General features: G+C 45.3%; 1 protein-coding gene across 2 annotated transcripts in view; it reads right to left on the bottom strand.

The window, feature by feature from the left end:
* Positions 1–20,509, bottom strand: part of SETDB1 (SET domain bifurcated histone lysine methyltransferase 1) — a 100,027-nt gene that overhangs the window by 21,101 nt on the left and 58,417 nt on the right. For both annotated transcript variants that reach the window (XM_073610275.1, XM_073610276.1), the window contains exons 11-14: positions 20,281–20,407; positions 17,300–17,608; positions 12,379–12,957; positions 4,454–4,570 (exon numbers count right to left, since the gene is read on the bottom strand). In XM_073610275.1, the coding sequence (XP_073466376.1) occupies positions 4,454–4,570; positions 12,379–12,957; positions 17,300–17,608; positions 20,281–20,407 (1,132 nt within the window). The remainder of the gene's footprint in view (positions 1–4,453; positions 4,571–12,378; positions 12,958–17,299; positions 17,609–20,280; positions 20,408–20,509) is intronic.

Genomic DNA, 20,509 nt, shown 5'->3' with positions numbered 1-20,509 from the left:
GGTCACTCTGATGGAGGCTCTTTACCACGTGATCAGCCGTATCCAATCACGGCTGATCACGATGTAAACAGGAAGAGCCATTTATCGGCTTTCCCTCACTCGCGTCTGACAGACACGAGTAGAGGAGAGCCGATCGGCTGCTCTCCTGGCAGAGGGGGGGGGGGGTCTGTGCTGATTGTTTATCAGCATAGATCCCCCCCCCCCCCCCCTCCACGGATGCCCACCCAGGACCACCAGGGATGCCCACAAAAGGAACTCCAACAGGTGTGCCACCCTAGACCGCCAATCAGTGCCCAGGCAACTGCCAATCAGTTCCCATTAATCATGCCTGCCAGTGTCGCCTATCAGTGGCACCCATAAGTACCCATCAGTGCCGCCTATGAGTGACCATCAGTGCCATCTCATTGGTGCCACCTTATCAGTGCAGCTTATCAGTGCCCATCAGTGAAGGAGAAAACTTACTTTTTTACAAAATTTTATAACAGAAACAAAGAAAAACTTTTTTTTTTTTTTTTTTTTTTTAATTTTCAGGTCTTTATTTGTTTAGCAAAACAAAAACAAAAAAAAAACGCAAAGGTGATCAAATACCACACCAAAATAAAGCTCTATTTGTGGGAACAAAATGATAAAAACTTATTTGGGTGCAGTGTAGCATGACCGCGCAATTGTCATTTAAAAAGTGACAGCGCTGAAAGCTGAAAACTGGCTTGGGAAGGAAGGGGGGTAAGTGCCCGGTATTGAAGTGGTTAAAGAATGCTGCAAATGCAAAAAATAAAAACCCTGTTGATCTAGAAATCCAGCATGCTCCTAAATTCCCATTTAACCACTTCAGCTCCAGAAGATTTACCCCCCTTCCTGGTCAGACAATTTTTTGCCACACGGCACTGCATTACTTTAACTGACAATTGCCCGGTCGTGCGACACTGAACCCAAATAAAATTGATGTCCTTTTTTCCCCCCCACAAATAGAGAGCTTTCTTTTGGTGGTATTTGATCACCTTTGTGGTTTTTATTTTTTTAAATATATACAAAAAAAAAAAAAAAAAAAAAAAAAAAAAAAAACCCCGACAATTTTGAAAGAGAGAAAAAAAAAAAAAAAGTGATCTTTTTTATTTTCCGCTATAAAAAAAAAACAAAAGTAAAAAGATAAATCAAATTTCTTCATTAAGTATTCTGCTACAGATTTTTGGTAAAAAAAATTCCAATACATGTATATTGATTGGTTTGCACAAAAGTTATTGTGTCTACAAACTATGGTACATTTAAATTTTTTTTTTTTTTTCTAGTAATGGCAGCGATCAGCGACTTATAGCGGTACTGCACTATTGCAGCGGACAAACTGGATACCCAACTTACACTTTTTGGGGACCAGTGACACCAATTACAGTGATCAGTGCTAAAAAATATGCAGTCACTGTACCAATGCCACCGGTAGGGAAGGGGTTAAAGCGGAGTTCCACCCAATTATGAGAGGTGGTCTTAAACGAAAGACCACTTCTCCACCCCTCGTTTTTGGATATTTAAAACATTTTTTTTTTTACTTTCTACCTTACCTTTTTTGGAAGTACTAAGAGTACTTCCGATCCAGTCGGGCCGGGCCGAGGAAGTCATGTCCTCTTCTGCGGCGAGCTCCCGTTGTCTTCTGGGATCTGTGTCCCAGAAGACAAGCTGGCCATTCACAAAAACGCAGCGGGACTCCCGCATGCGCAGTCGGAGACCAGCAGTGAAGCCGCAAGGCTCCACTGCCGCTTTCCCTTAGAGCCCTTTCACACTGGGCGGTTTGCAGGCGTTATTGCACTAAAAATACCGCCTGCAACTGACCCAAAACAGCCTCTACTGTTTGTTCAGTGTGAAAGCCCGAGGGCTTTCACACTGAAGTGGTGCGCTGGCAGGAGAAGAAAAAAACTCCTGCAAGCCGCATCTTTGGAGCGGTGAAGGAGCGGTGTTCAATGGGGCAGCGTGGCTATAGCCGTGCTATGTGATCGGTTTTAACCCTTTTTCGGACTTCAGCGGGGGGTTAAAACCGCACCGCTAGCGGCCGAATACCGCCACAAAAACGTCAGTAAAGCAGCGCTAACAATAGCGCTGTTTTACCGCCGACGCCCCCAACGCCCCAGTGTGAAAGCAGCCTTAGTTGGAATGGCAGCGCCTGCACCCGATCCGCTGAACGGATCGGCCTTGGGGGGGGGGGCGACATTGCGGGCTCCCTGGACAGGTAAGTATCCTTATTAAAAGTCAGCAGCTACAGTGTTTGTTAAAAAAAATAAAAAATTCGGCTGGAGAACTGCTTTAACATCAGGGGTGATCAAAGATTTAAAAGTGTTGCCTAGGAGGAATTACTAACTGTGGGGGAGGTGCTTAGCAGGAACACAGGATCAGCACATTCCCCTCTCACAGAAAGGTGATCTGCCTTGTTTACATAGGCAGACCACCATTCTGCCTTTATCCAGAACGATCAGCGTTTATCGTGTCCGCCGGACCAGATGATTGCCTCCCGCGCTGTGTCCAATCACACCAGGAGAGGGTTCCCGGCGGTGCACACCCCAGACCCGGAACTGTCAGATCACCTACCAGGTATGTGATCTGGCGCAGAGCGGTGCAGGGGAAAGGGGCCTTGAAAGATGTAGATATTGGGGGGTCATGTCTACATTAACAGGAACTGACCTCTCGCCAGCTACTCTTACAGGAATCTGACATGCCTGATGGTATAAAAAAAAACAAACAAAAACAAAACAAAAAAAAAAACAAACAGGTTTCTACCAAAAGAAACAGCAGCAATAAAAATGATGCTGGCATATGATGTAAGGATGCAGAGAGGTGTTAGGCCAGCCATAGAAAGTTCTAATCTCGGCTGGTTCATCAGGAACTGACTGATATTTGAACCATGTATGGGCAGGCTGAATGTCTAAATGTACCAAGTTGATCGATTTATCAACTTGGGTACAACCAGCCAGACAGATTTTACTTGTGATTATAGCTAACGGCTGCTAGAGCCGCTAGCAATAAATCAGTCTTCTTCCGTGCTAAAATTGTATAAAAATCAACAAATCAAAAGAGTAGGCCTGCAACGAATAATCAATAAAATTGTTAATAATCGATAATGTCAACGATTTTCATTATCGATTAGTTGGTCTAATGTCAGTTTCCTCCCTGCCAGTCCCAGTGAATTCTATTTCTGTGTACAAGGTAGCAGCGCCTCTGTATTCTCATGAGAATACAGAGGTGCTCAGGTGACCAGGCACGTCCCCCTCTCTCCTCGCTGTTGTCAGCTCGTCCCATAAGCCCCGCCCACTGCGGCCTCAAGGGAAGAGAGAGAGGGGTGAGAAGCAGCCGTGATATCAGGTAGCGGCTATAGTGTATACAACAATACTCAGTCAGTAGTAGTACATACACTGATTTGTGATGGGAGGTTTTAGTGCCTCATCATTGGTGTTCCGGGGACTGGGTGGAATAGTGCCCCATCATTGGTTTTCCTGGGGTGGAATAGTGTCTCATTGGTGTTGCTGGGAGGGGGTGGAATAGTGCCCCATCATTGGTGTTCCCGGGAGAAATAGTGCCCCATCATTCGTGTTCCCGGGAGGAATAGTGCCCCATCATTCGTGTTCCCGGGAGGAATAGTGCCCCATCATTCGTGTTCCCGGGAGGAATAGTGCCCCATCATTGGTGTTCCCGGGAGGAATAGTGCCCCATCATTGGTGTTCCCGGGAGGAATAGTGCCCCATCATTGGTGTTCCCGGGAGGAATAGTGCCCCATCATTAGTGTTCCCGGGAGGAATAGTGCCCCATCATTAGTGTTCCCGGGAGGAATAGTGCCCCATTATTGGTGTTCCCGGGAGGAAATTTGCCCCATCATTGGTGTTCCCGGGAGGAATAGTGCCCCATCATTGGTGTTCCTGGGAAGAATAGTGCCCCATCATTGGTGTTTCTGGGAGGAATAGTGCCCCATCATTGGTGTTCCCGGGAGGAATAGTGTCCCATCATTGGTGTTCCCGGGAGGAATAGTATCCCATCATTGGTGTTCCCGGGAGGAATAGTGTCCCATCATTGGTGTTCCCGGGAGGAATAGTGTCCCATCATTGGTGTTCCCGGGAAGAATAGTGTCCCATCATTGGTGTTCCCGGGAGGAATAGTGTCCCATCATTGGTGTTCCCGGGAAGAATAGTGTCCCATCATTGGTGTTCCCGGGAGGAATAGTGCCCCATCATTGGTATTCCCGGGAGGAAAATTGCCCCATAATTTTCATTATTACGTTAAATAAATGGTAAAAATTGCATATTACGCTTTTTTAAATGATTTTATCCGATTAATCGAAACAATAATCGGCCAGCTAATCGATTATGAAAATAATCGTTAGTTCCATCCCTACAAAAGAGCCAAAGCTAAATTCCATGATAATATATGACAGGCTGGTGATGTGTGTCCAGTGCACCTAGTTACAGCCTTCGGCCTTTACCCTGTAGGTAGACACTCTTCCAGACGCTTGTGTTGGTATCCAACTTGCATGTTCACCTGCCCCCCCGGTGTGCAGCGAGTGGCATCTACCGACAGTTGGTGACAGGAACATTTGGACCTGAAAAAAGAAGAATCATTTTAAAGATTGAATACAGACTAGAGGAGAAGTAAATATTCCAATGACTGCAATACCGATACTTAAGTGGCATTGGGAAGGATGTGTGCCGTTTCTGGTTGGCACAAAACCTACTGACCGCACTTCCACCACCGACCAAACCCACCCTAAACATTTAATTGTATACTTTACTGAAACTGGTACCTACGATCGCAGAATCCTGAAATGCCACTTTTTCTGAACAGATTGATTCGTGTTCAGTGGATACATTCTATCAGGCAGGAACCAATGGTACAGATACAAGCAGTTGTCAAATACTGTCAATGCAGAGTTGCCCAGGCCCCGATCAGGAGCAGCTGGGTCTCCTAGGAGCTCATATCCTCCGACACCTTCATGGGTATGCAAGTACCTGAACTCCGTACGTTTCCCTAGAAAGACACGGGGCTCACTTTAACCACTTAAGCTCCAGAAGGTTTACCCCCCTTCATGACCAGGCCATTTTTTTGCGGTAAGGCACTGCATTTACTTTAACTGACAATTGCGCTGATGTGCGACGCTGTACCCAAATAACATTTTTGTCCTTTTTTGTTCCCCCCACAAATAGAGCTTTCTTTTGGTGTTATTTGATCACCTCTGCGATTTTTATGTTTTGTGCTATAAACAAAAAAAGACAATTTTGAAAGAAAAAAAAATTATATATATATATATATAATTTTTTTACTTTCTGCTATGAAACATATCCAATAAAAATGTAAAAAAGATCAAATTTATTCATCAATTTAGGCCAATTTGTATTCTGCTACATATTTTTGTTACAAAAAAACCCCCCAATAAGTATATTGATTGGTTTGCGCAAAAGTTATATCGTCTACAAACTATGGGATATGTATGGATTTTTTTTTTAACTAGTAATGGCGGTGATTAGCGATTTTTAGCAGGACTGCGACATTGCGGCGGACATCAGACACAAAGTGACACTTTTTGGGGACCAGTGACACAAATACAGTGATCAGTGCTAAAACAAAATGCACTCTCACTGTACTAATGACACTGGCAGGGAAGGGGTTAACATCAGGGGCGCTCAAAGGGTTAACCGTGTGCTCTAGAGAGTGCTTTCTGTGTAGAGGATGGCTTAACTGGAGGAAGACAGAAATCTGTGTTTCTGCTTAGCACAAGAAACACAAGATCTCCATCTTCCTCTCTGACCGAACAGCAGTCTGCCTTGTTTACATAGGCAGATCGCCGTTCTGCCTCTCCCATCAACGATCGGCGGGTCCCAGCGGACATTGCATCCGCCCGCTGATTGGCTCCCGCAGTGTCCAATTACAGCAGGAGTGGGTTTCGCTGGGGGCGAGCACGCCCCCAGACCCTGTGCACGAAGTAACGTACAGGTATGCGATTTCACGCAGGGGGGCCGCACTGTCGCAGTATATCATGGTTAAAATACACATGATAAATGAAACATCTAAGGCCCCTTTTCACACAGGACAGACTTAGTTTGGATCAGCGGGGGATCTGTCCATTGATTCCCTGCTGATCAGAGCAGAGCGGGTGGATGACAGATCCCTGTCCTCTCGGTTTATGCAGAGCAGACACAGACCAAGCAAATGCTGCTCAATGGGCGGTCGAGTGTGAACGGACTCCGCTCAAAACCAGGTACACAACCCCCCCGAATAAAGGTGCAAAATCTGGGAGTGGGGGTGGAGGTGACAGACATCCAGAGCTTCCCCTTTTGGGTGGCGCTCCACTTTAAGTCTAGGCTTCCTGTGACTTAAATTGGCCCAATCTATTACTAATTAATTTGGCCGCTGTGTGCGCTGTATCATTCAGAAGTGGCATCAGCTTCATACAGTATAATGGTCCCGTGTTCCACAGAAGAACAGGTGATTTCCTGCCTGCTGCCAGAACAAAAATCGAGTCGGCCTGATTACTTGTCAGCCAATCAGGAGAAGCCCAGTAATTTTACCAATGAACAGAAGACTTTGTTGGATTGGCTGAGGTGGAGATAGTGATGTCATCTGCTCGCCTGTCCACCTTCTTATCTGACAGCAGACAGGAAGTGACAGGAAACCTGGATTTCAGCTTTAGCCTAGGAGTATGGGTGCTCAACCTGTGGCCCTCCAGCTGTAGCAGAAAAATCCTATCATGCCTCTGCCTTTGGGAGTCATGCTTGTACCTGTAAGCTATGCAAAGCCTCGTGGGACTTGTAGTTCTGCAACAGCTGGAGGGCCACAGGTTGAGCACTCACTAGGATCACAGATATGCGGTGTCGGAACGCAGCGATCCCTGCACCACATTTGCAATCAGACTGGGTTTACGATCCACTGCGGTTGTCAATACAAAAGTTAACAGGCATCATCCCAGTATTGTTTTTTAGGGGTTGGCTTTGTAAAAGCAATCCTAGCAGCTAAATAGCCGCTGGATTGTTTTTACAAGACACCCCCCCTTTCTGCTGCTCTCCATTCCCACCGGAAGATCCGAGTGTTCAGTCGGCATTTCCGCTGGCTTACCACAGAGATAGTGGAGGACCAGAAGGTCTCTGATGATCTCTATGGTATAGGAAACCGGAAAATACCAGCATTTTGGTCACTTCCATTTTCCCGGGGGTAGACAGGGCTATTTTTAAAGTGGCTGTAAAGGCTGAAGGTTTTTTTACCTTCATGAAGGTAAAAAACCTGTGTGCAGCTACCCCCTCATACTTACCTAAGCTCCATCCAGCAATGTGCAGGAGACCCGAGGCTCTCCCGAGTAACTCCTCCTGATTGACTGAGATGCAGGAGCCATTGGCTCCCGCTGCTATCAATCACAGCCTGTGAGGCGGGAGCGGGGCAGAGCCATGCTCCCAGTGTCTTATGGACACAGAGTCGGCATGGGAGCGAGCGCACGAATGGCCCCACAGCAATCTACTTGCTACAGGGGCACTCCGCAAGGGGGAGGGGCCCAGAGTGCCTACGGGGATCCAGAGAAGAGGAGGATGGGTGCTGCTCTGTGCAAAACCATTACACAGAGCAGGCAAGTTAGTTTTTTTGTTTTGTTTTTTCCTTTACAATCACTTTTAATTTGGAAAGTATCTGAATAAACCGTTCTTGGTGTGATCAAATGCTTGTAAAAGGGCAGAGGAGACATCTGGGGTCTAATAGACCATAGATCTCTCCATAGAGGAGTACCTGTCACTGCTTATTGCCATCGTAAGGGATGGTTACATTCCTTGTGACAGCAATAAAATAAAAAAAATTAAATTAAAAAAGGAACAGTGTATAAAATATATCCCCCCCCCCAAAAAAAAGGAAGAAGAAGAAGGAGAAAAGTGCCCTCGTCCCCCGTGCACAAAAGCAAATGCACGCATTGGTCCCACACCCACACAGCGATCACACCACACATGTGAGGTATAGGCGCAAACATCAGAGTGAGCGCAATAATTCTAGCACCAGACCACCTCTAACTCTAAACTAGTAACCTGTAAAGGCTTTTTAAAACATTGCCCACGACTATGTAGTTTGTTGCCATTTCACAAGCATGCGCAATTTTGAAATCGGGACATGTTGGGTATCCCTTTACTCAGCGTAACACAATCATTTAAAATCTTACCAAAAAAAAATACATAATATATTGTGTTTGTGTGTTAAGATTCATTAAAGCATATTTTTTCCAAAACATTTGTGTTTGAAAATTTGCTGTGCAAATACAGCATGACATAAAAAAATTGCAAAACCCACCATTTTATTCTTTAGGGCCTCTGCTAAAAAAAAAAAAAAAACGTTTGGGAGTTCTAAGTAATTTTCTAGCAAAAAATATTAATTTTTACGTGCTAACAAACAAAAAAAAGTGTCAGAAAAAGGCCTAGTCTTCAAGTGGGTATATATCACCAATCACACTGATGCATTTTGCCACACCCAACCACCACTGGGCTTAATTAGCAAGTAGCAAAATGCATCAGTGGGAAGAGGTGGGTGAAGTGTTCTCAAAAGTGCAGGAACAATAAAGTTGCATGCCTAATGGAAGAGCTGTATGCAGCTTCCTATTAGAGTAAGCAAACTGGTTTGGGAAGATGGATCCTGAAGATGTGAGCACTCACAGGTGACCACAATGGAGCATTGAGTTGTACTGAGGACAATGTGAGGAACACCTTAACAAAGAAGGAGGAGAAGGACAGTCCCCTCCCTTATCTCAGTTGTGCAGCACAATGTCCATGATACTATGCTTGTACTAAATTCATTAACCACTTAAGGACCGGGCCTATTTTTCAGACATGGTGTTTAAAAGTTAAAATTATTTTTTTTTTTGCTAGGATTTTACTTAGAACCCCCAAACATTAAATCTTTTTTTTCTAACACTCTAGAGCAGGGGCCACATCTGGCCCGCTGGGACGTTTTTCCCGGCCCGCAGGTTGAGTCGTCAGACTCACTGCATGGTCGGTTCCTGCTCAAGCTATGTCGGGTAGCAGGAACTGCGCTTCATAATCACCCCTGATAGTAGCCGACCAACCCGGCGCCTCACTAGTTGTTGATTGCTAGGACCTACTGCACCTTCCGGGTCCCGTCCCTCTGTTAGGATTAGTGTCCTTTACGGCTGTGCTTTTGGCTACAACGCGTCTGTGTAACAGCCGGGCGGGACCCGGGAGGTGCAGCAGAACAGCACTGAAGCCGGATACAGATGTAAGAGGGACACAGATGTGACTGCTGGTGGTGATGGGGACACAATTGTGCGGCGGGGGATCCTTTGAGGGACACAATTGTGCGGCGGGGGATCCAAGGGGGAACGACACAATTGTGCAGGGGGCTCCAAGGGGGAACGACACAATTGTGCAGGGGGCTCCAAGGGGGAACGACACAATTGTGCAGGGGGCTCCAAGGGGGAACGACACAATTGTGCAGGGGGCTCCAAGGGGGACACAATTGTGCAGGGGTCTCTGAGGGGGCATAAATGTGGAAGGGGAGCTCTAAGGAAGACACAATTGTGCTGGGGTCTCTGATGGGGGCATAAATGTGGAAGGGGAGCTCTAAGGAGGACCATACACGTGGAAGGGGCCTCTAAGGGGGACCATACACGTGGAAGGGGCCTCTAAGGGGGACCATACACGTGGAAGGGGCCTCTAAGGGGGACCATACACGTGGAAGGGGCCTCTAAGGGGGACCATACACGTGGAAGGGGCCTCTAAGGGGGACCATACACGTGGAAGGGGCCTCTAAGGGGGACCATACACGTGGAAGGGGCCTCTAAGGGGGACCATACACGTGGAAGGGGCCTCTAAGGGGGACCATACACGTGGAAGGGGCCTCTAAGGGGGACCATACACGTGGAAGGGGCCTCTAAGGGGGACCATACACGTGGAAGGGGCCTCTAAGGGGGACCATACACGTGGAAGGGGCCTCTAAGGGGGACCATACACGTGGAAGGGGCCTCTAAGGGGGACCATACACGTGGAAGGGGCCTCTAAGGGGGACCATACACGTGGAAGGGGCCTCTAAGGGGGACCATACACGTGGAAGGGGCCTCTAAGGGGGACCATACACGTGGAAGGGGCCTCTAAAGGGGGACACAATTGTGCAGGGGTCTCTTATGGGGACAAAAAATATGAAAGGGGGACACAAATACACAGGGGGGCTCCGATTTGGACATAAATGTGAGGGGCTCTGATCAGGACACAAATATGCGGCGAGGGTCTGATGGGGGCACAGTGTGTATGGGGGGTTCTTATAAGTACACAAATGTGCAGGGGGGCCCGATGGAGGCACAAACATGTCAGGGGGCTCTGATGGGAATATAAATATGCAGGGGGTTCTTACTTGAGCATAAATATTTGGGGGGGCGCTCTGATGGGGACACAAATATGGAAGGGGGCTCTAAGGGGGACACAAATATGCAGGGGGGCTCTGGTGAGGACACAAAATGTGCAGCGAGGGGTCTGATGAGGACCAAATGTATAGAGGCGTGTGGGTGTTGACGGTAACACAGATGCAAGACCACGTCATGAGGTTACAGCTTTTAGGTGTGGGCGGAGGATACAGGTGCGCCATCAAGCTCTCTACTGCCGTCAGCCTGTCAAATTCTATTTTATTCTGCTGCAGATTCATTCAAAAAATCATTGTTTTTTTTCTTCGACCCGCGAATATGTGAAAAATGCACAATGTGATTGCCCTAGAGAAAAAAAATGGAGGTTGTTGCAATACTTTCTGTCACACCGTATTTGCGCAGCGGTCTTCTAAAGCCCACTTTTTTTTTTTTGGAAAAAATACTTTTTTGCATTAAAAAATAAAACAGTAAAGTTAGCCCAATTTTTTTTTATATTGTGAAAGATAAAGTTACGCCGAGTAAATCGATACCCAACATGTCACGCTTCAAAATTGCGCCCGCTCGTGGAATGGCGACAAACTTTTACCTTTAAAAATCTCCATAGGCGATGTTTAAAAATTTCTACAGGTTACCAGTTTTGAGTTACAGAGGAGATCTAGGGCTAGAATTATTGCTCTCACTCTAATGATTGCAGCGATACCTCACGTGTGGTTTGCTCACGGTTTTTATATGCGGACGCTACTCGTGTATGCTTCTGTGCGTGGCGGGACGGGGCACTTTAAATAATTTTTTTTTTTTCTTAATTTTTTTTTTTAAACTGTCCTTTTAAAAAATAAAAAGTTTGGGTTAAAAAAGAAAAAAAAAAAAAATTATTCTTTAAAACGGAGTTCCACCCAAAAATGGAACTTCCGCTTTAAGGGATGCCACATTTGGCATGTCATTTTTTTTGGGGGGGGGGGGGGGGGGGACCCTCTCCTTAGAGGGTTCCAGCTCCCACCTCCCCCCGGGGCACCGCGGTGCCAAAAGGGAGATCCCCTCTCCCCCCCTCAGCAATCATCCGGGACACGTCACAGGTCCCAGATGATTGCCCGGCCAGTCACAGCGTGGCTCGCGCATGCATAGTGCGACCACAGTGACAATGCCAGTGCCGCAGACAGGAGGGGGAGACGAGTGGGGCTTCGCTCCCCCACATCGCTGGACCCTGGGACAGGTAAGTGTCTGATTAATAAAAGTCAGCAGCTGCAGTATTTGTACTTTTAATTTTTTTTTGTATTGGAACTCCACTTTAAGAGCATTAGGCGGAAGTGACGTTTGACGGCGCTTCCGCCAGTCAATGCTATGGAGCAAAAAGGGGCCATCTTCCCTTCACTCGGCAGCCAGGCCACCACGGGAAAAAGACGCGTTCGTCTCCGCCACTAACCGGCGGGGGAGGGGAGGGGCACCTCTCCAGCCGCTGAAACCACTTTTATCTGAAAGCGGACCGCCTGCTGAAGAAGAGGATACCGGGGTTATGGCAGATATCCCTCTTCAAAGAGCCGCCGTATAATGACAGCGGAGGGTCATATGGTTTAGGCCCCTATTACACTGGGGTGGTGGGGGCGTTGGTGGTAAAACAGCGCTATTTTTAGCTTTACCGTTTTAGCGGCAGTGGTTTTAACCCCCCTGCTAGCGGCTGAAAAAGGGTTAAAACCGCCCGCAAAGCGCCGCTACATGAGCGGTCAATACACCGCTCCAAAGATGCTGTTTGCAGGAGGTTTTTTTTCTCTCCTGCTAGCGCACCGCTCCAGTGTGAAAGCCCTCGGGAACCAGGACAAAATAAATGAATTATAAATTATTAACTAAAACAGCAGTTTTAGGTCGGTTTGCAGGCGCTATTTTTAGCGCAATAGCGCCTGCAAACTGCCCCATTGTGAAAGGGGCTTAAAAAAAAAATAAAAAATGTTCTCAAAATAAGTTAAAGGGTTCTTTCCTGCCAATTTATCAGATCCTCTTTAAACACACAAGTCACCATATCTAACCTGTCTCGGCATCCGTCCGTGCAGTCGCATCCCACCATATAGTCCGTGCTTGTGTTAATAAATACTCCTCTGCCGGGAATGCGCTCCTTACTATACGCCACCTGAGGAGGAGGGGTCCTGTCTATCTCATTGACGCAGGACAGGGGCACATCCTCCTTGCCGTAGGTGATGTCGGGGATATAATAGAAAGGTTTCTGTGGCTGGAACTTGCGGTCCACCAGAACATAGGGGTCCAAGCAGAACATTTCCAAGAATAGCATGTCACAGTTGGTCTCTAAAACATAACGCTCGATCTCAGGCATGGTGCGCAGGCTCAGGCCGCACGGCGTTTTGTAGATGACGTGGAATCCCAGCTTGCGGTTCACCCGCCTCCGTGCGGTCATACGCCGGAAGTCGTACAGCAGTGGCACCAGCAGAGGGTTCTTTCCCCGATGATTTACCACGCGGATGCGGGACAAGCACGAGTAGCTACAGATGTGAGGTAGGTAAAACAGCTTCTCCATAGGAGCCTTATACGTGACCTCCGTCGGCAACGCGTTTGTCTGAACAACTTGAAATGGCGCCACGTTTGTCACAAATCTATAGGAGGGGGAATAAAGAGAGGAACAATAAGACATACATAGTCCATTATGCTTCAGGCGCTGAAATTTTATTCTTATTGTTAATCAGCATTCTCAATGCGCTTTTGTCAAGCTAAATTCAATCAATGCATCCTAGGTGCACGATCTTACATTTATCAACATTAACTCTTTCACGCCCAAGCCTATTTCTGACATTTGTTGCTTGCAGGTTAAAATCCAGATCTTTTACTAGAAAATTACTAAGAACCCCCAAACACACATTATATATATATATATATATATATATATATATATATATATATATATATATACACACACACACACACACACACACACACACACATATAAATATATACATACATATATTCACACACATTTTTTTTTTTTTGCAGAGACCCTATGGAATAAAATAGCGATCGTTGCAATATTTTATATGTTATGCCATATGTTTGCGCAGCGGTCTTTCAAATGCAATTTTTTGGGCAAAGAGACACTTTCATGAATTAAAAAAAAAAAAAAAAAGTAAAGTTAGCCCGATTTTTTGTGTAATGTAAAAGATGATGTTATGCCGGGTAAATATATACCCAACATGTCATGCTTTGAAATTGCGCACACTAGTGCAATGGTGACAAACTATGTACCTAAAAATCTCCATAGGCGACGCTTAAAAAAAAAAAAAAAAAATTAACCATTACCAGGTTATAGTTACAAAGGAGGTCTGGTGCTAGAATTATTGCTCTCGCTCTGACGATCACGGCTGAACACCGTTTACATATGCGGCCGCCACTTAGGCATGCATTTTCTTTGCTACGCAAGCTTGTGGGGATGGGGGCGCTTTAAAAAAAAAAAAAAAAATTTATTTTCCTTATTTATTTTTAAACATTGTCTCTTAAAAAAAAAAAAATAGGTGGCGACAGGTCTTTATGGAGGGATCGGGGGTCTAAAAAACCCCAAATCCCTCCTTTGCACTTCAAATTGCCAAAAACCGCGATTCTGAATACTGTTATTTTTTTTTTAAAACTGCACCATTGGCAACTGAGTAAAGTGGAAGTGATGTCATGACATTGTTTCGTGTTTACACATAGGAGACACGATCGAAGGGCTTTCACACTGGAGCGGTGTGCTAGCAGGACGGGAAAAAAAAGTCTTGCTAGCAGCATCTTCATAGCGGTGTATAGGCGCTTTGCAGTGGTTTTTAACCCTTTCTCGGCCGCTAGCGGGGGGTAAAACCATCCCGCTAGCATCCGAATACCGCCGGTAAACCGCCGACACCGCCCCCACCCCAGTGTGAAAGGCGCCTAAGGGTTTTAAAGTTTGCCCCCAGGATGTTAATCGGGAGGCTTTGGGCTTTCGGGAGAATCATCATTTTAATTACACTTATCTTGCCAAACCAGGACAACCGTTCAGATCTTGTTTAATTTTATTCAATAAAAGCTAAGTAATTATCTTGATACAAATCTGTTGTTGATACCGACAGAAATACCCCCAGATACTTTAATCCTTTTTTGCTTCCACATTAAACGATAGAGAGTTCTAAGGTCTCTACCAAAATATTTAATATCTCCGTTTTCTCCATATTGATCTTGAAATTTTAAAAAGCCCCATATTTACTCAATGCTACCAAAATTTTTGGGAGCGTCTGTATGGGATTTGTTATGTAAAAAACATAATGTCATCCGCAAAAGCAGATACCTCATGTTCTTGTCCAGCCACCTCTATTCCTTCAAATTCATGATTTGCTCTTATAGTTGCTACAAGAGGTTCTAAAGAAAGTACGAAAACTAGGAGGATAGCGGGCAACCCTGGCGTGTACCATTATAGAGCAAAAAGGGTTCTGACAGGGTCCCATTTACCTGAATTTGGGCTGCGTGGGCCTATACCAAATTTATGCAGTGTCCGCAACATATACTCCCAATCTAACCTATCAAAGGCCTTTTCGGAATCAACGATAGAAAAGGAGTACTGATTTCTTTCCCTTTTTTGCTTCATGCATTAAAAGAATAGTTCTTAATATGTTGTCCCTGGCTTCCCTTCCGGGGACAAAACCTGCTTGGTCTTTCTTTATACATTTTGGCATATAAGGTTTCAATCTTTCGGCCAATATCCTCGCATACATTTTTATGGTCTTCATTAATCAGGGATATTGGCCTAAAGCTGGAACACAATGTTGGAGCCTTCCCTTCCTTTACAAGGAGTGATATATAGACCCCCAGGGCTTCCTTGCGTATCTTCAGGCCTCCCCTGATGGAGTTCATGTATATCTGAAAATAGGGAGTCATGGCTCCTAAAAACTTTAAAACATAGGGATGTACACCCATCTGGACCTGGGCTTTTACTGACCTTAGTGTTTTTAAAGAGGAAGTAAACCCCAATGGGTTTTACTTCCTCTTCTGCTCCCTGCAACTTAAAAACATAATGGGCTAGTATGCATCGCATTCTAGCCCATTATGTGACACTTACCTGCAAATGAAGCCCGCGCTGTCCCCTGTGCAGGCCGTGTCCATCATTGCCCCTGGTCCTTCCAGGGCCACAGACTCCGGCTCTGTGACTGGCCGGAGCCGTGTGACGTCACTACCACAAATGCGCCTCTCAGTCACATCACACTATGAGGAAGAAACGGTACGGTGGTCCGTTTCTTCACAGCGTATGCGCTGATGACGACATTGGCGCACTACAAGTGAAATATCTCCTAAATGGCACACGTTTAGGAGATATTTCCACTACCTATAAGTAAGCCTTATTCTAGGCTTACCTATACCTAAAAGTAAGACAAAAAGGGTTTACAACCACTTTAATTGCCTGTTCTATTTCTTCCTTAGTAATATCACTATCTAGCTTATTTGAGTCCTCTTCTGATATAGTTGGAAACTTTACCTTCCGTAGATACAGCTCTATTTTATTTCTTCTATTTAATGTATCATAGCAATTTTGGTGGGTATTGTTTACTTTATATAATAATTGATAATATTCCAATAATAATGGTTACCAGTTTAGAGCTAGAGGAGGTCTTTTGCTAAAAATATTGCTCTCGCTCTAACGATCATGGGGATACCTCACGTGTGTGATTTGAACACGGTTCACATTTGCGAGCGCGACTTGCGTATGCCTTTTCTTTGGTGCGCGAGCACTTAAACTTTTTTTTCTGTCTCTTTAAAAAAAAAAAAAAAAATATCTGATCACTTTTATTGATGTCACAAGGAATGTAAACATCTCTTGTGACAGTAATGCCCTGTTCACATGGTCAGATTTTCCGATGGAAAAAGTGCGATCGGATTGTGTTGTCGGAAATTCCGATCGTGTGTGGGCTCCATCGGACTTTTTCCGTCGGAATTTCCAACAGACAAAGTTTGAGAGCAGGATATAAAATTTTCTGACAACAAAATCCGATCGTTTAAATTCCGATTGTGTGTACACAAATCCGACGCACAAAGTGCCACGCATGCTCAGAATAAATTAAGAGACGAAAGCTATTGGCTACTGCCCCGTTTATATTCCCGACGTACGTGTTTTATGTCACCGCGTTCAGAACGATCAGATTTTCTGACAACTTTGTGCGACAGTGTGTATGCAAGTGTGGCCCAAAATCCGATGGATTTTGTTGTCGGAATGTCCGATCGTGTGTACAGGGCATAGTAGGCAGCGACAGGTACTCTTTATGGAGGGATATGGGGTCCAAAAGACTGCTCAAATCCCTCCTCTGCACTTCAAAGTATTCAAAATCGCAATTTTTGAATACCTTGGATTTTTTTTTTAAAACAGCGCCATTGGCTAACGAGTAAACTGGAAGTGGCGTTGCGATGTCGCTTCTGGGTTAGTACATCGGAGACACGCTCAAAGCCGGCTGGACGCTCGGATCTCCCAGTGGAACGGGAGACCTGGGTGGAGCGGGGGAAGGCAGCAGGAGCGAGGGGAGGTCCCCTCCCGCTGCTTGTGATAATGGCCCAGCGGCTGCTTCACTGCATCGGTTGTTATCACATGAAAGCCAACCGTCCACTCTATAAAAAAAAAAAAAGGTACTGGGATGATGCCTCTGGCTGCAGGTATAACCACTTCCAACAAAATCACGTATCGGTACGTGATTTTGCGTGAAGTGGTTAATCACTTCTAAAGGGGATGCAAACCCTGCGATTTCCCTATTACAACACTGCAAGTGCACCATCTGATTCACAATAAAATTACTTCCATTCAATTTACACATCGACATAACCAAATAAACAGTTTTTCTTTTCTGATTTCTTCAGAGCAGAAACAGGAATCTGCAAAGTTTGTTAAAATCCCTGCAACGTACATTGCTTTTTCTCAGCAAAAGGAGGGCCATTTATTAAAGACAGTTAACTCACCTTTGAGGCTGTGCGATTTGAATTGTCTGGTTAGTCTGAATTGTGTGTATTGTTGGAATAGTCTGTATGGCTTGGAAGGTGTGAACAGTCTGAATCTGCATTTGGTTGGTCTGAATCTGCATTTGGTTGGTCTGAATCTGCATTTGGTTGGTCTGACTCTGCTGGACAGGCTGGACAGGCCGTACATTGGTGGTAGCGGGCTGCTCAGCGGGTACAGGAGACGATGGGCTGGAGCCTGCAGATCCTGGGCGGAAGGATGTACTTTTCTTCGCCACTTGCTTCTTGGACTGAGCCTGCTGGCTGTCAGAGCTGAAAAGAGAGGCAGATAGAATTCATAGTCTGATGTGCTGCAGTAATTCTGAGCCCAGAACTGGGCTTTAAAAATAATCAACATTCCTTCTAGGCAGAATGGACTCCCCATAAGCTGCTTCTGTGAAACATGCAAGTCCATCCTCAGAGATAGGCGGGATCTGTGTAAAGTGCACCAATTGGCCATCCAGGCCCAGGAAACAAAACCCTCTGGACTCTCTATGCGCTTTCATGAAGCTGCAGGATCTCACCCTGTTGCCTTCTGGTAGCCAGGAGTGGAAGGTCTAGTTCACATCTATGCGAGTTTTCAAATTAACTGGCCGCCGTGCCTGCGTTTCCCACATGAAAAAGGTTCCTGCACCATTCTAATGACGCAGTGGCCGGGAAATCGCATGGTGTTTTTGCACCATGCGATTTCCCGGCAGTTCCTGTACCAGAAAACGCACTGCGTTTTTAGATGCGCGGGGATGCCATTCAGAATGAATAGCAGCCCAGCGTGTTTTCAAGCAGCGTTTTGACTGTGGGCGGTTGTTGGTTTTGCTGCGATACCCGTATAGATGTGAACCGGGCCTAGCCTCTTTTATTCAGCTGTTGAATGTCAGAACCTTGGTGGGCAGATTTTGACAGCTGAATGAGGACAGGCGACTTCAGTAGAAGAAAGTGCTGGAATGGAAGCTTAAAGGCCAATCTCACCTCTTCCAAAAAATAGTCAAGGGGCTCCAGTTTGTTATAACATTTTGAAAACAGGTAATTTTTCTCCTTCATTGATGTGCGCTGATGAGGCTGCACTGATGATCACTGATGGGTGGCACCGATAGGCAGCACTGATGGGCAAAGGTAGGTACTGATAAGTGGCACAGATGAGGCAGCTGGGGCTCTCTGTGTGAGGGTATGATGTCCTTCTGACAAAAGTCGGTTATACGCTTTTTTTTTTTTTTTTTTTTTTTTTTTTAGGGAAAACAAAAACGATTACCGATCTTCTGTTTACATCACCTGGTAAGTAGGGCTGGGGAAAAAAAATCGATGTAAATCTTGAATCGAGTTGAAAGGTCAAATCAGGACAAAATTTAAGCAAATCGATTTTTTTACATTTTTTTTTTTCCACCGCGCCGGTCCTGAGGAGCTGCGGGCAGAAGTTTTTAGGCGAGGCCGCAGCTTCGGCCTAGTCCGCGAGGCCGGACGCCGCGGACTAAGCTAAAGCCGCGGCCGCGCCTAAAAACTCCTGCCAGCAGCTCCCCAGGACCGGCGCTAAAACCGCGCAGGTCCTGAGGAGCTGTGGGCAGGAGTTTTTAGGTGAGGCCACGAGGCCGGACGCTGCGGAATAGGCCGAAGCCGCTGCCTCGCCTAAAAACTCCTGCCAGCAGCTCCCCAGGACCGGCGCTAAAACCGTGCAGGTCCTGAGGAGCTGTGGGCAGGAGTTTTTAGGTGAGGCCACGAGGCCGGACGCTGCGGACTAGGCCGAAGCCGCTGCCTCGCCTAAAAACTCCTGCCTGCAGCTCCTCAGGACCGGTGCGGTGTCCAAAAAAAAAAAAAAAAAAAACGTTTTGAATTGTGAATAGAGTTTTTTTTTTTTGAGAAAATTGCCCAGCCCTATTTGCTAACTGGGAGTTTTGAGGCCATGCTTCTGAGAGCCAAATGGCAATATGACAATATTGTTATTAAACATTTTATAAAGCTGCGGGTTTTTTTTTTTTTTTTAATTATCCACTGGAGCCCCTTGACTGCTATTTTCTGGAAGAGGTGACTTTAGCCTTTAACCACTTCAGCCCCTGAAGGATTTACCCCCTTTAATGACCAGGCCATTTTTTGCGATACGGCACTGCGTCGCTTTAACTGACAATTGGGCGGTCGAAGCTGTACCCAAACAAAATTGATGTCATTGATTTTCCTCACAAATGGAGCTTTTTTTGGTGGTATTCGATCACCTCTGTGGTTTTTATTTCTTGCGCTATAAACAAAAAAAAGCGCCAATTTTGAAAAAAAAAAAAAAAAAAAATATATATATATATATATATATATATATATATATATATATATATATATATATATATATATATATATATATATATATATAATCTTTTTTTTCAGGGGGAACTTGGTGGAACTCAGTTCCACCACCTCTGGCTCAGACCCTTTGGTGCCTGCTCACCACAATCAAAAAGTCTGGTTTCTGTGTTTACAAGGGACAGCTCTGCACTCTGTATGTAATGCAATCCTGAATTTAATGCGCCTTTAAGACCCTCCTACTGTTTGTGAAATATGACCACACCCACTATTTGATGTGATTTGGAGGGTGTGTGTGGGAGGAGGGGTTTTGGGGGGTCGTGGTTGAGTGCCAGCACCTATTGTTTGAGGGAAAAAAAGCCCTGTATTTTTTTTTATAATATATATATATATATATATATATATATATATATATATATATATATATATATATATATATATATATACACACACACATATATATACACACACATATTTTTTTTTTTTTTTTGCAATATAACAAAGTGCATTCAACCATATATTTAACAGACCAAACTAAATCACATTTCTGCACAAGCTAGTGTTTTTAAGCTAGGCCTCTTGCAGGGTTAAAAAACATATGCCAGCCTATTTACACCCATCAAATACTGAGACATCTAGGAAGTATGAACTCGGTTATTAGAACTTACTCTGTGTCGATAAGTTGGGGTGATGGGATTGACTGAGGTGAGCTTGGCTCTGTAGGTTTATAAGGAGATTCGCTCCCAGTAAGATCATGTGTATATTGTACCACAGGTCCTTTACTCCGCACAGCACCTGCAAACACAATAAGGGCGTCTATCAGATCCCACCCTTCAACAAACCGTATTGTAAAATCTTCAAAAAGTGTCCGAGTTGTCTTAGGAACCAATCAGCAGC

Source organism: Aquarana catesbeiana, linkage group LG13 (genome assembly GCF_042186555.1).
Source record: "Aquarana catesbeiana isolate 2022-GZ linkage group LG13, ASM4218655v1, whole genome shotgun sequence".
NCBI lineage: Eukaryota > Metazoa > Chordata > Amphibia > Anura > Ranidae > Aquarana > Aquarana catesbeiana.
This window is presented reverse-complemented; position numbering and strand designations above follow the sequence as displayed.